Genomic DNA, 14349 nt, shown 5'->3' with positions numbered 1-14349 from the left:
GATGTCTGGCTAGCACAGAGTAGGCCAAAGACACTCTACAGCTCTCTCTAACGGGGAGGTACTTACGTGGCATGAGCAAGTAAATGTAGGGCTGCATCTTTACCGTTTTACATTTTATGTTGTATGTGAATGGTTTATGAAAACTGTGCAGCCAGTATTGATTTTACATGCACCACAATGGCAAAACCAGTCATCGCTTTGTGAATGGAATTGTGTCATAACAGCTCACGCAAGCGTGGAGAGGGTGCATCATTCCATGCCTCATGTTAACCACGCACCATCGGTCGATATACAACTGCTGTTGGAACGATTCACTGCCTTGGGCGATTCGATGATGTGTTGTTCGAATGGAGGAACCACTGATGGCTGTAAACATTTCGTGACTGCATTACAACATCAGCCACTGTCAATCCACTGCTGGATGAAGGCCTCCCTAAGCGTGCCACCATCCCTCATGATCCTGCGGTGTAATAATCCATCCGGAAGTTTTTACGCATCAAACATATAATGCACAGGAATTGAAAAACATTTATTCTCACGCACAATTCAGTACAAGAATTATGAGCTGAACAATTCATATTAATGGATAAATTGCTAAATCAGCAAAAACCTCTATTCCACCAAAAAATGTTTTCATATTCCTTGGGTCTTTCGGTAAATTCACGTAGATAGGTTCAAAGAAAATAAATAAAACGAGATATATAAATATAACTTAAACTGAGAAGATGGATACAAATTGAGCAATCATTGGCAGGATGTTATTAACCAGGTAAAACCTTAACTGCTTTATGGTGTTTCCTTCATATCCACATCTCCAGTTTCTTCAGCCTCCCAGCCCCGCTCACTTCCCCCCCCCCCCCCCGGCATTTTGCCTTGCTCTCCTTGCTCGCCCTACCCCACACCCCCCTCTCTATCTCTCCTCCCTGGCTCCTCCCCCCTCTCTTACCTATATAGCCTCTTGTCACAGCAGCCCTCTTGCCCACTTCAGCAGTTGTTTCTTGCTGTGGTTGTCCCACCTGATGACGGACGCTTGTGTTGCGCCCAAAGCGTCGTGATTTAATTTATTTAATTTTATAAAGAACCAGAGTATTTATTTTCATTGTTCAGAATGTGGATCTTGTCCCTTTCCAAAGCTTTACCAGCATGATTTGGCAATTCACGTCGGCAGTCATTTATCACCTTTTCCCACCGTATCATTTATTTTCATTACAGTGCGATATGAAGCTTTAAACTTTAAGCCCTTTTGACACTGGGAAAGAAAAATATACCCTGGTCAGCACTCTCGTGAACTTTTATTATGATTTTTAAATACAGGGAAGCACTTGGTAGTTTTTTCACTTTCATGAAGGCTTACTTGCTCTCCGTTCCTTGTTTTCGTCTTAAATACTTTAATTTGACAAAACAAGCGAGGAATTTTTTATTTGGCAGCTGCTGTTCCCCAAGCTATCGTGTTGGATAGGGCTGCTCATCATTGGAAACGTAGGCAGCCTCATGACACTATCGCTCGTGCAGACCGTTAGACATCACACTTCTGGCATTACCTAATTCTCATGGCTGTTTGCAATCCAAATATTACATGTAAAAAAACATCACCAAGAAATAACTAGATAAATTATGCACAAGGGAGATGCTTCTGTTGCACTGTAATTTCCCAGCATGAGTAACTTTGTTCAGTCAAAAGTTTATTTTGGAAATCATAAGAATGGATACATAGGTAGTCTGCACTCTCTGCCAGCAGTGAGCACACTCATTATTGCTAATAAGTAAGACTTAATCATTTGAAATTCACATGGATTAGTGTGATACGTCAGGATGAGGTTAACTACCCAACCAAGGACTTGGCAAGTCTCCACTTTCTCAGGGTCGCACTGAGCAGGGTCAAGTTGGGTCTATGGAGATCATAATCCATTTTTGTACAACTTGGCCCGCTCTTGACTAATATTTTTCACCAGTTACACTATCGTAGTTGCAGCTTAGTAATGAACGCCTCTGCATTTTTTTATACTTAAGTTGTCATTTAGGTTGTCATTGGATATAAATGGCAATGTTATCGATTGCTCCTACTCTGGCCACTAGTAATCCTTAATATTTCATGTCCCCATTTTCTGTGTTCTCATGACAATATATCATCGGTCCAATTCTCTCATCCGTAAATTAAGATAGCGTTTCCATGGTTGTAACTGCCCTCATTGTTTCATTTCTGCAGTAGCATTATCTGACAAACTGATCAGGACCATTTTATCATTAGCTCTTCACATGCAAATGCTTTCTGCATCGTCTCTGGTTTCCACTGCTGCACATAAATAATAGTTACAAAAAATGGAAGAGTGGAATAGTGGTCGATTGGTTAGCACGCGGTGCTACAAACCCAGCAACCCGTGTTTGATTCCCGATCACGGCTAATATCAGTGGCAGCAATATCACAACTGTTCATGGCCTAACCCCCACCATACCCTTTGTAATAACTTACCGTTACCAGCGTGATGAAAAATGGTAAAAAAACAACCCATGACCAACATGGTGTGGGAGGTCTTAATCCATTGGTGGTCTGAAATGTATTGTTTTTGTTACATAAAATGAATGCAAATAGATAGCACTTCCGATTACCATGGTCTGCGAGTGTTTTGCAAGACGAGCAAAAAATTTAAATAAATAATCATTTGATAAACGAGCGAGGTCTTGCAATACGAGTAGGACGTATACGCTTTGTCTGCCGACGTCACGTGATCACAACTGACATACGAGTGCTTTGATATGAGTGCTTTGGATTACACACATGTTTCCGGAACGAATTATGCTCGCAATCCAAGGTTTTACTGTACATAGCAGACATCAATACGTTGTGCAAAATATAAGTACCAGAGTAATGAAAGCACATGATGCGCCTGTGTGTATGCACAAGTTCATGTGCATGCGTATGAATATGTACACTTATATGCATGCGTGGCTTCTCCCTGCGCCCAGACCCCTGTTAATTGAAGTGTCATCGTGTTTCACATTTGACCCCATGCCATTTCCATGTCAAATTGCCCAAGTCAGCTTGTTCCATCATCAGCTTGCACTTTACCGTTTCGTCAAAATCTTAATTTTCCTTCAACGTAGATACGTAGAACTTAAAAGAGCATCCCTTCATGACATCGCAGGAACACGTCGCGTCAAGCCACTAAACTCCATCAACCTCCTGAAAGTGGTTACCTGGCTAATTTGTCTTAATCCTATTCCCAAAGCAACAATCGTCGGTATATAAACCAGAAACGCCTAGCCCTTTTTGCAAAAGTGCTCTCGTCACAGTGGCAGCATAATTAAAAGCCCCTTATGTCTGGGGTCATGGAGTTGCCATTGATGACATGCCCTCCTCACTCGCAGCGGAAGCATAACCACCCACGAGCCCAGCCATGCTGCACTGCTGTTCCTATTGGGTATCGACTTAAATAAATGCAACTAATTAACAGACACAAGCAACCAACTGGCACATACTCTATACATATTGTGGCTGTCACCGATATAAATTTGATTTACATTCTGGAAGGGCCAGAGAGCTAAACTTTTTACACAAAAAGTCAAATCTTTGCTTGTAACTAGAACAAATTGTAAAACAAAAAATGTATATATTTTGGCACCCAAATATTATGTTTAGTGCTAAAAACGTCTAATTGTGGTTTCCATCAACATTGAATCAAGTAATTTGCTTCCCGTAGAGATTGGCACGAAACCCACGAGAGGAGGCAAAGGAATTTACTCGTTACACCGTGCATGTACGTGCACATGTACAACTGTCATTTCAATGCACTACTGGATGAGAGCCACACCACAACATGCAAGTTTTCGTGGGAGGAGTCATTTCACCATACTTCACCACGCTGGTCAGTGCAGGTTGGCGAAGATGGGCAGCATGGATGTTGGAACGCGGCAAAGCACAATGGGTTTTGCTGCACTGCCCTCTGCTGACAACGTAGGTCCACAGCAACAGGCTATGTTATACAAGGTGGTCGCCCAACCCAGCGCTATCCAAGGTCGATCTAGCTGAGCTTCCAAGCTCTCATGGGATCTGGCACATTCCGGGTGATTTGCTCATAGGCAGTGTAAATATGAATACATATAAACATGCAATTATTCAAAAGAGCGTGCATCTTGTTTGCACGGTACGTATGTTGAACTTGTTTCGCACCGTACGTGAGCCAACCGTGCTAATCGGAGGTGCCAGGGGAAGGACAACAACCTAAACACAAGTACACGAGCAATGCGTCGTTGTCGTAATCTCAATGCCCGGCTAATGATGGCACAACGGCCCTGTTTTGTTCTGTGCTCAGGTCAGAGGAACCGTGGCAAGACGGAGGAGAGCAGCTGCTGCGTGATCCTTTAATCGCACCTCGTGGAAATGAAACAAAACCAGCCATCAGCTCTGCTGGCCGCTTCCCATTAATCACCTCCCCACCTCTCCCTCGGGAGTACATGAGGCTGTGATTTTTAGGGATGTGGAGAGCAGTGGGGAGCTGGGGTGGGGGTGCTGCGGTCATTGGGGGGGTGAGGGGTGTGGGGGTGCAGTGGATGGGGGCAGGTGTTGTAGGGTAAAGCTCGTTTACCTTTTCAATTCAGAGTTGTAATTAACGATGAAGATAGCCGGGGGGAGGGGGGCAGCAGACCGCCCAGTCCCGTTTAGTCCCGCGCGATGTAAGAGGTATACGGTAATGTCAACAAGGTCACTTTTCTCATGCTCTTCTTATTTAAACGGATTGCTCCATGACGTTTGGGGGAAAGAATAACCGGAGCTGTGGCAGGTGGTTGGCTTGAGGGGGACGTGTGTGGAAGAGCAGGCATTGTGGGTGCCTCGAAGCATTGCCCATTGTCGTTCTGCTTTTCTCCATCCCGTAATAAAGCCAGTGTGGTGTTATTAAAGCAGTTAGGTTTGTGCCTGTGTGTATTTGATTGAGTCCTATTGAAGCTTATCTCCATTAAAACCTAACTCGCTACAATCACCTGCCAGAAATATAATCACTTTATACGATCGTTGCATTTCAGTGTCGTAGAGCAGTGTACACTGGGGTTTGCAAATACTCTTCTGTACTTAGCTAGCCACTGGTGTAAGACCGGAGAAAATCTCACCGCATTTGCCATTAACACACTTGGCCTGACTGTGACAGAAAAATGTGGCCTCAGAACCAAGGATTTGGAGCACTGCTGTTGTGGAACGTGGACCACAGAGTTCTGACCACATCTCATCGTGAGATGTGATGATTGTATGTGACCCTCGTGAGGCGAGAGAGAGAGAGATCTGAAAAGGCCATTGCCAAAATGTTATCTATATTTTTCTGATGCTCGGGCAGTGTTAAATGATGGCTGTGATTATTTTTTTTTGGCCTGAGCTTATAAACTACTGCCAATGCAGTTCTATGTTTCAGTTAACATAATGAGAGTATTTTCACCTCTATATTCCAAGATATCGATCTTTAACTGAAACCATATTCAGAAACAGAATCCGATGATGGTTGTAGTGCATTGTACAACATTGCCTAAAATGGGCAAAGATCTTGTTTTCTCATAGACCAGAGGGACAATTGCTGGCGGTGAGCATCCAACAAGGCCAACAGGGTGGTGTGGCCGACACACCATGCATGCGTCTCCCCAATGCCGATGTTCACAAACCATAGCAGGTGCCTGTTTAAGGCTGAGTCAACCTGGGGAAGGCCCGAAAATATATATAACACATACACACAAATAACCATCTCTTATACGAGAGAGACCGAGGGGCAAGTAGCTTATAATGAGCACCTATTATAAACAACAAGATGAACAACAGTGGTGGGGCTGGCTCTATTTGCCTGGCCATATTTTCTTTGTGTTCCCACTACCAATGCCACATCATCATTGCCACAATCATGGTAAATGGGCTGTTGTGCGTCTGTGCGCAGATGTGCACTCACCTGACTAGAGCACGAGTAAAAGTGAATAATGGACAAATTATACAGTTGAGATGAAAGCAAAATGCTAGTTTGGGACGTCATACACTCGAATATACTTTTGCCAATGTCACACGCCCGCATGGAGTTATAAGTTCATCACCTGTCCTTCTGAACCCTCTGCCTGGCACTGATTCAAGGCATAATGGGGTATCATTGTCACCATTAGTTATCAATCTCTCACAGGGCACCTAAACGTGCATTAACCTTTAACACCCACGATTAATTAATCTTTACGCTTTCGCCCAAGGGATGGAAATTGGATCTGCGTGGCTTTTTCCCTTAAATCTGTAATCAATAGATAGAAAATTGAATTACTTTTTTATTGATAGTAGTTATAGACGCAGTATAACAATGTACTATTATTTTACTCATTTATTTGGAAATCATATTGATAGTGGTTATAGACGCAGTATAACAATGTACTATTATTTTACTCATTTATTTGGAAATCATTAAAAGATGACAACCCAAACCATAAACAGTGATTGCTTTGTACCTAAGCTGCATGTTAAGAGTTTGAATATCACGTTCAAATAATTCAAGTCATAGCTACATGACGTTCATAAACCGCATCATAGCGTCCACTACTGAAGTCGCAGCCACAAGCCCTAGTAGCCCCGTGACGTCAGCTACGAGACAACATTCGGCAGAAGTAAATTTAGTGATTTGATAGTCTCTTCAATGGTCAATGATTGTGCGAAAACATCCATCACATTACATTTAGTTTCCCACTTAATTTGGATTAAATTCCAACTCCGAGAATGTATTAACGTATTTTTTTGGTCTTTCGGTAAAGTCGCGTAGATAGGTTCAATGAAAATAACAAAAAACTACGACATTTCGATCGGAACACAAGCGGCCGTCATCCTGTTTTGCGATCGAATCGTCGTAGTTTTTTGTTATTTTCTTTGAACCTATCTACGTTACTTTACCGAAAGACCCAAGTAATATTAATTCCTGCAGTAACGAACGCTTTAAGTCAAGATTTCATGTATTATCGGTTTGACTGTCATGTGGCAAACATTGCCACCCTCCACTGTGGACCAGAGGTCACTTGAAGGAATCTCTTGAGGTAGCTCTGTAATATTCACTTCTGTGGGCCGTTCTCTAACCCGACAGGATGCACTGCTCTATGGGACACTAGAATGGTTATTTTTGTTTCCCGATTTGATAACGAGATCACGATCGGAGTGACACTGGGGCGAAGCGACACACTCAAGAAACATGCTGGAAGGTGGAAGTTGCTCTTTGTTAGCCGGTACTGCCTCGCAGCATAGGGTGGGACTTTCAAAACTGTAAAGGCAGTACACAGTACACTTAACTTCTGTGTTGCAGTGGATATTGGTTTTAAATAGCACCAACTCATTTTTTTTTCCTTTGAGTATGGCAATATTTTAATGAGGTGGAGATGCTTTTGGTCAAACTAAGCAGGCTATTGACTTAAATCAAGACTCTTAACAATGGGACATGTAATTTCGGGCGATTGCATTTTTCAAAAACGCAGTTAAAAGATGTCCATTTATCACCGAGACCCAATTGACCACGCTCCTCACCCGCGCTGGAATTAAAATGCGCAGCAGGCAGCAACGTCTTACACCTTGCTACTGACATTTTATGAATGTTCAAAGCAAGGAGGTATTCATGGTGGTTCAGTGACATTCTGTTTAGCCTAATTTGCAGTGATTTCACTGAAGTCTTTTGCTAAAAGACAAAGTCAAGGCTGCACTGGCGAACGTGTGTTCAGCCTACAAAGGGAAAGTCTGCCATGCACTCTCTGCATCACCCCGCTGCATCGGAGTTCAATCGAGCTTTCACTTATTTTCATTGGTCCAGAATCAAATATTATTGGCAGATAGCTCATTTGTGAGTGACTCCATCCCCTCTGGAGCCCATGTCTTTATTTTTCAACAGACCATGTGACGCAAAGCCTCATGTCAGAATGCCAAATAGCGAGTATATGCATTGGAGGGTTGGTTTGTTTTTGGAGCAGTAAGGACTTTCGATAGCTTCATTTAGTGATGCGTGTATTCCAAGACTTTCGCTATCATTTTCATCCTGATGACATCCTTTCAGCTGAATTTTTTAACCAAAATTGCACCTTGTTATGCATTTTTCATTCACAAATATAGAAAAAGGTTTTTCACCGAGAAGAAAACCAGATTGTGTCTTTGTATGCCTGCAGCCCTCAGCTGTCTACACAAATTACTACTGTTGACAATAGGCATTAAGTCCCCTTGATAGGAAACATCCATCAACATAACGCGACCCACCGTGGTCAAATTTTCTGTTGGACAGATGGTGGTTTTTAACAGAGCCGGGCAGCGGGAATTCTCACAAGGCACATTCATTCATGAGCGGTGTATGTGCAGAGGTTGATTAAAGCGCTATTCCGTATAAAAGGCCGTTTTGTGATTTAACTGTGCTACGTATGTCGTGGGGGGTCCCAGCGGCACAACATCGCTTACTTTATTTTGCGTCGCCACGTAAAGCGGTGCGTACAAGTCCCTCGTGACGTGGCTGTGGAGGGATTGTTTCAGTACAGCTCAGGCATTGGAGTACTGACCCCTTTAAATCCATCTCCACCCTTACCCTTCATCTCCCCCCACCACCATCGCCCAAACGCCGTCATTGAAATAGGTAATGTTCGTTCATCGGCAGGTTTATTTCAATCAGCCAAATCGATGGCGTGGGAACACCAGGGGCTCCGTTTGCGCGGGACGGCCAAAACCCATTTCAGCAAAGGCCAATGCATTAGATCGCTAGACAAATGCATTGATGGCAAGCCAGTTAAATGTGTATTAACTCTCTCAGACACACTTGCCCGAGGGACTTTGAATGTCTCAGTAGAGGAAGGTTTTTCAGCTTTTGAGTCCGAGGTACCTGAATAACCCCAGAAGGATACACCTTACGCCATTATCTGTAAGCCTAGGCATGACCTTGATGTGGCTATAATGATCTAGGTGTCGGCCTAAGAAGGTCATATTTTTTTTAATGGGTTTGTATGTTTATTTCTAGTTTAATACGTAGGCTTTCGCGACCAATATTATTCATTGGGTTATTTTGGGGTTAAATAATTGGCTGTATCGGGTGGTGGCAGGTTTTAACAAACATTTATATTTATGCGATCTAATCCAAAAAACCTCATGTTTATTTTAATTTCCCTAAATATAATTTTGAAGAGATGTCCATCAGTGTTTGGGTAATTGTTCCCATCTCATAACCTGAACAGTATAACTTTTGCCCCAAATGTTTTCAGCACGCAAATCATTGTGGCGATTGTGTACAAGGGGTAACCCCGTGCCCAATCATGCCACAAAAACCCCGTGTGAGCGTGTGTGCATGTTTGTGTGTACGTGTGGTGCGCGCGTATATATGCAAGTATACACAAACAGTCCATATATATTGACATATGCTGTAGATGGGATATTAAAGTGTCCAAGTATGTTTACATACTGTACATTCACTATAAACGTAAATTATGTTTGCATACGAGTAGTGGACAAAACAGTTGAAACAAGAAAATTCGTAATCTAATTATAGTTGGTATCAATTTAAGCCCAATCCTAACAGATTTGTTTAAAGTTGCTAGATTGTAAAATAAATTATGTAAATTTGTAATTTTCCATTCTCAAAAGTTTTTGACTACCTGTGTATACAACACAATATATTATACCATATTTGCTTTTAGCTAAATCATGAAATTAAGATTGACTGTGTGTTACAAGGTCTGTTAAAGTTTTAATGTGTGATTCTTGAAACATTGTTATCGTATGAACCGAGGTGAACCAGTGTCTATATTATGAAGCCAGAATATGTATTTCACTGTAGACTTACTATATTTCTAGAATATTGTGTGTGTCACTCAGAGAAAGATCTTTGAGATGTTAGAACTTGAATGGAAATTTGAAATTCAGTTCCAAATATTGTTGTATCCCTTGTTTTAAAAAATGTTTAGAGAATAAACACGTAACAGAGCAGTTTCATAAAATTGTTGTGACTTTTGGAAAAAAATTATATCCTCCACACATGTAGACATTTTTATCTCGCATGGCTAGGACACAAGTAGACCTTGGATGTTTAATTTGACCGCTCGCAGGGTACAAAAAGAATGCCGTTTGCTTTTTAAATAGTAATTTATTTGTGTAGCTAGTGCCATGGTGAGCATGCATGCAGGCAATGATGTTTATTGTTAGAAGTTCTCAAATCCATGGATGTTGTGGCCTACAGTGTATATTATGCATTACCCTTTGGTAACGTTACAGCACACCAAAAGCTTCTATTAGAGGCGCATTAAATAACTAGATACTCTATACTGGGTAATGACCCCAAGTTTGTAATCTAAATCCCTTTATATAAGTTAATCACGGATAACTATTATTATATGTGATGTATACTTTTTTTAAAGGAGGACATTTTCTTGTGCATGCACGCTGTTTAGCCATTCTAGTATTGGAGTTCCCAGTTTGCAAAACGCCCACAAAAATGACAATACCATGTGATTCCACTCCCAAAACTTTCTATACATAAAAAAATCTATCCACAGGAAAACATGGGTTCCCATATTGTAATAAGCCCGCTCTAAATATGGGCTCCCGGGGACATAAGGCAGCATTGAATATTGATGATTGTCCTGGACCAAGGATTTCTAATGAGGACAAAACTGGTCTACATTTGTGCTCCACTGCTGCTTGAAGGGACGGCCAGACTTTTGTCTCCGAGTGGGCGGTCTAAAGGATAGGCATACTAAATCTTGACTTAAAGCTTTCGTGACTGCAGGAATTAATATTCTTGGGTCTTTCGGTAATTTCACGTAGATAGGTTCAAAGAAAAGAAAAAATAACAAAACTACGTTTCGATCGCAACACTGGCTATCAACAAAGACATGAAGCCATCCATATATAGACAATTTCTTCAACCGGGAAGATGGGTACAAACAGAGCAATCATTGGAAGGACGTTATTAACCAGTTTGTCATAAGGGGCTGTGATATTTCCATCCTACCTTCCAATGTTAGTAATTTTCGACTCTGGTTTTACATGAACAGGTTCAATGTCTTTACATTAACAGGTTAAATGTCTCACTAACACAGCCACCGTTGCTCGTTTTCCTCGATGTAGCGGTGGCTCTGTGATCTTACATTGACATGCTAATCTCTCAATACAATGGCCACCTCCGCAGCTTCGTCATCGTGGAGGTACCTCTCCGATCTTACATTTACATGCACATTTCTCACTTTAACTTCACTAGCCCCGCCCACTTCGCTTATGACTCTTGGGCTACACCCATTTCAAACCTTTAAAACATCCTGCCTCAGCAGCTTTCCCGCTATTTTTTCTCCTGATGACGATTGCTTGTGTTGCGATCGAAACGTTGTAGTTTTTTGTTATTTTATTTCAACCTATCTACGTGACTTTACCGAAAGACCAAATAATATGAGTCATACTTTCAGCGCTCTTTTTAGTTGGTGGTCTAGACAAGGCTGAGAGCATTGCACAATGTAGTGGTCATGAGATGCACGCAAGGCATAATGAGTCATCGCTTTCTGCCGTTTTTGAGAACTTTTGCGTGTTACATCTTGTTTTTTGTTTCACAAGATTCATTTGTATCCCGAGCCCAGTTGATGGAGTTCACATATGTATTGGTCTTGCACCTTGTACGGGACTCATGTGTATGGAACAACCACAAATGGGTTCCGAACGTGAAGCGTCGGCCCAATGCAAGTTGGTACCATCTTTGTCATGACCATCCTTGACTAGAATACCTCAACTATTCTAAATGTACTGTAGATGTGGCTCTAGGCTGCCTCCCATGAGGGCACATTTTAATACTTGTAACTTGTGCTGTCCAAAATACATGGAATGCGCATTACCTTTCATTTGTAAAATAAATATCATGTCCGCGTATGTTTTTGATTAGTTTTTTTTGTATACAGTACGAGTACATTTAACACCTTTATCGTTTGTCATTGACAAATGTAAGATAGTAGTTTATTAACGAACTTAATGGCACACAATTGGCTTGTTTTGACGTGTATGTAATTACGTTGCTTATTTATGTCCCGGAATTGCTTTTTAGTTGGCAGAAATTCAAGGAAATGAATACCTCCTTGGTGGACCGTCGTTAAACGCTCTCAGTATAAAACTTAACAGACTGGAGGAGATTTTCAATAGCAAATTACCACACACATCCTGTTCGGAAAATAATAGCGGTGTCGGCAAATGTGTTGCATGCGTAAATGTAAACAGCAATGTTACCATCATGGCTTTGTCCTGACACAATGCAGTGAGAAAGTGATCTGCTAAATTAGAAATATTTGCTTGGGCAGAGCACAGCAGTACTGACCAGGTCTCAGGAGGACAACTTTTGACCACCGTTGAAATCTGCAGCTGAACCTGTGAGTGCAGAAGCGTAACTGTCCACCAACTTTTCTATATTGCACCCAACTAATCTTCTGTATGGCAATGCTGCCATACACGTTCGCTGCATGTGAATGCTGGCAATTACAGTTATGTTCATAATGCAAAATGTACACGTCTAGGGCTATTAAAAAAAACTTAGTAAATTGTCACTTCTAGATTTGAAGCTTTCGTGACTGCAAGGATCCATACTCTTTGGTTCTATTTTACCTACGTGACTTTACCGAATATAACTAAAGAGTATAAATTTTCACTCTAGCGTAATGTCATTAATTTGAAGTTCCATTGATGTGTACTATATTAAAACGGCATTGATGTTAAATGTGATGATAGATTCTGTTACTACTGAAAAATAAATGTCAGTCTGACACTTCTTTGACACCTTCGTATAACGATTATACGTATCAGCTGTTATGAGAGCCCTGAGCAGAAGCGCTTTAAAGGGACTAAATCACTCTTGTGGCGATATGGAAAGGAACCACTTTGCGCATAGTTATGTTGCACAAAAATAATATAGCTTGCCTTCACAGTGCAACATTGTTATTCACTTTGACGATTTATAATGATTGACTCAATTTATAGGGTGATCCATATATAGATACTCCACTGGTTTAAAATGAAACATTTTTCAACAGCTGATTGAATATTGGGAAGGCGATGGCTTCCATTTTTTGTAGACGAGTGTTAAGAGATTTCATGTCTATTGAAATTGGTGGGAATCGTGCAGAGGCTGTTTTTTTAATTTATTTTCATTTTTGTGGTGTTTCTAAAAATGGATTACTCTATTTTCAAAGTGATAAGCAATATGTATTGTAAACTCGAAATCCGTGTACTGGTTTGTATATCTGCCCATCAGTAAACAAAGCCTATCTGAAGTCAGAGTGTTTTCGCAGTTTGTGTAAAATTTTCAGTCCTTGCCATGGTGTAATCGATGTGCAGCACACTGGACTCGGCAGTATAAATTGGAAATTTTTACAAATTGTCCCACCTCAGTCCATCTAGCAGTTGTTTCATCAGCAGGCTGCGTGTGATAGGGTAAAGTACTGCCACCTGGAAAAATAGGCAAAGATATCCTCTAGAGTGGAGCTCTCCTTAGCTGTGTTCTAGTGGATACCGTTCTGCCAGCAGCAATGTTAGGAAACAATTGTGGGGCTGCACCTTCCCTTTGTTCCTATTTTGCCACGTTCTCGTCATTGGGTGGCACTCATCTCCATTTTCCCAATGGCAGGCGCCAGCCTCTCTGCAGCACCGCTGTTCATTCATCACTTGCAGCCAATCAGGCAGTGCTCATTTTACCACCCCAGTGATGGATAGAATCTATATATGCATACATAGTGTGTATACTTGCTGTATATTTTTTATAATTTCTTGTTACGTTTTTTCAAACATGTACATGACAAAGTACATATAGGCTTATAAATTTGGTTAAGTGTTGACCCCTAGTGTCGCCAACATAAATAGCGTGATTGTCGTGCAAAATCGGGAAACTTTGTAAATACAGATTAATTAAAAAATATTAAATGTTTTGTTGAACTTCTTTATTTATCAAAGCAGGCAGAGTGCTTGATGTGTTGTAATGTCTGAATAAATACAAATTGCCAATTGCGTCAACTGTATAATTTTATTTTGATTTAAAGCTTTCGTGACTGCAGGGATTCATATTCTTGGTTCTTTCGGTAAAGTCACGTACAAGGGAAACAATAAAATAATAAAAATATAAAATTCTCACGACGTTTCGACTGCAACACAAGCAATCATCATCAGGTGTGAAAACCACAGCAAGAAAATTTGAAAAAAGTGGACGTTTTTTTCTTTTAAATTTTCTTGCTGTGGTTTTCACACCTGATGATGATTGCTTGTGTTGCAGTCGAAACGTCGTGAGAATTGTTTTATTATTGTTTCCCTTCTACTTGACTTTACCAAAAGAACCAATAATGTATAATTATACCTAGAACCATAGAATATGAATTCCT

General features: G+C 41.1%; 1 protein-coding gene across 3 annotated transcripts in view; it reads left to right on the top strand.

Annotated features, from left to right (window-relative positions):
* LOC116943514 (ubiquitin-like protein 3) overlaps positions 1-13978 on the top strand; it is a 187883-nt gene extending 173905 nt beyond the window's left edge. For all 3 annotated transcript variants that reach the window (XM_032956408.2, XM_032956407.2, XM_032956409.2), the window contains exon 5: positions 4311-13978. In XM_032956408.2, the coding sequence (XP_032812299.1) occupies positions 4311-4363 (53 nt within the window). In that variant the 3' untranslated portion in view covers positions 4364-13978. The remainder of the gene's footprint in view (positions 1-4310) is intronic.
* The last annotated feature ends 371 nt before the right edge of the window (positions 13979-14349 follow it).

Source organism: Petromyzon marinus, chromosome 18 (assembly GCF_048934315.1).
Source record: "Petromyzon marinus isolate PM22_M1 ecotype Great Lakes invasive population chromosome 18, UKy_Petmar_22M1.pri1.0, whole genome shotgun sequence".
Lineage (NCBI taxonomy): Eukaryota > Metazoa > Chordata > Hyperoartia > Petromyzontiformes > Petromyzontidae > Petromyzon > Petromyzon marinus.
Note: the sequence above shows the minus strand (reverse complement) of the source record. Positions and strands in the feature narration are given on the sequence as shown.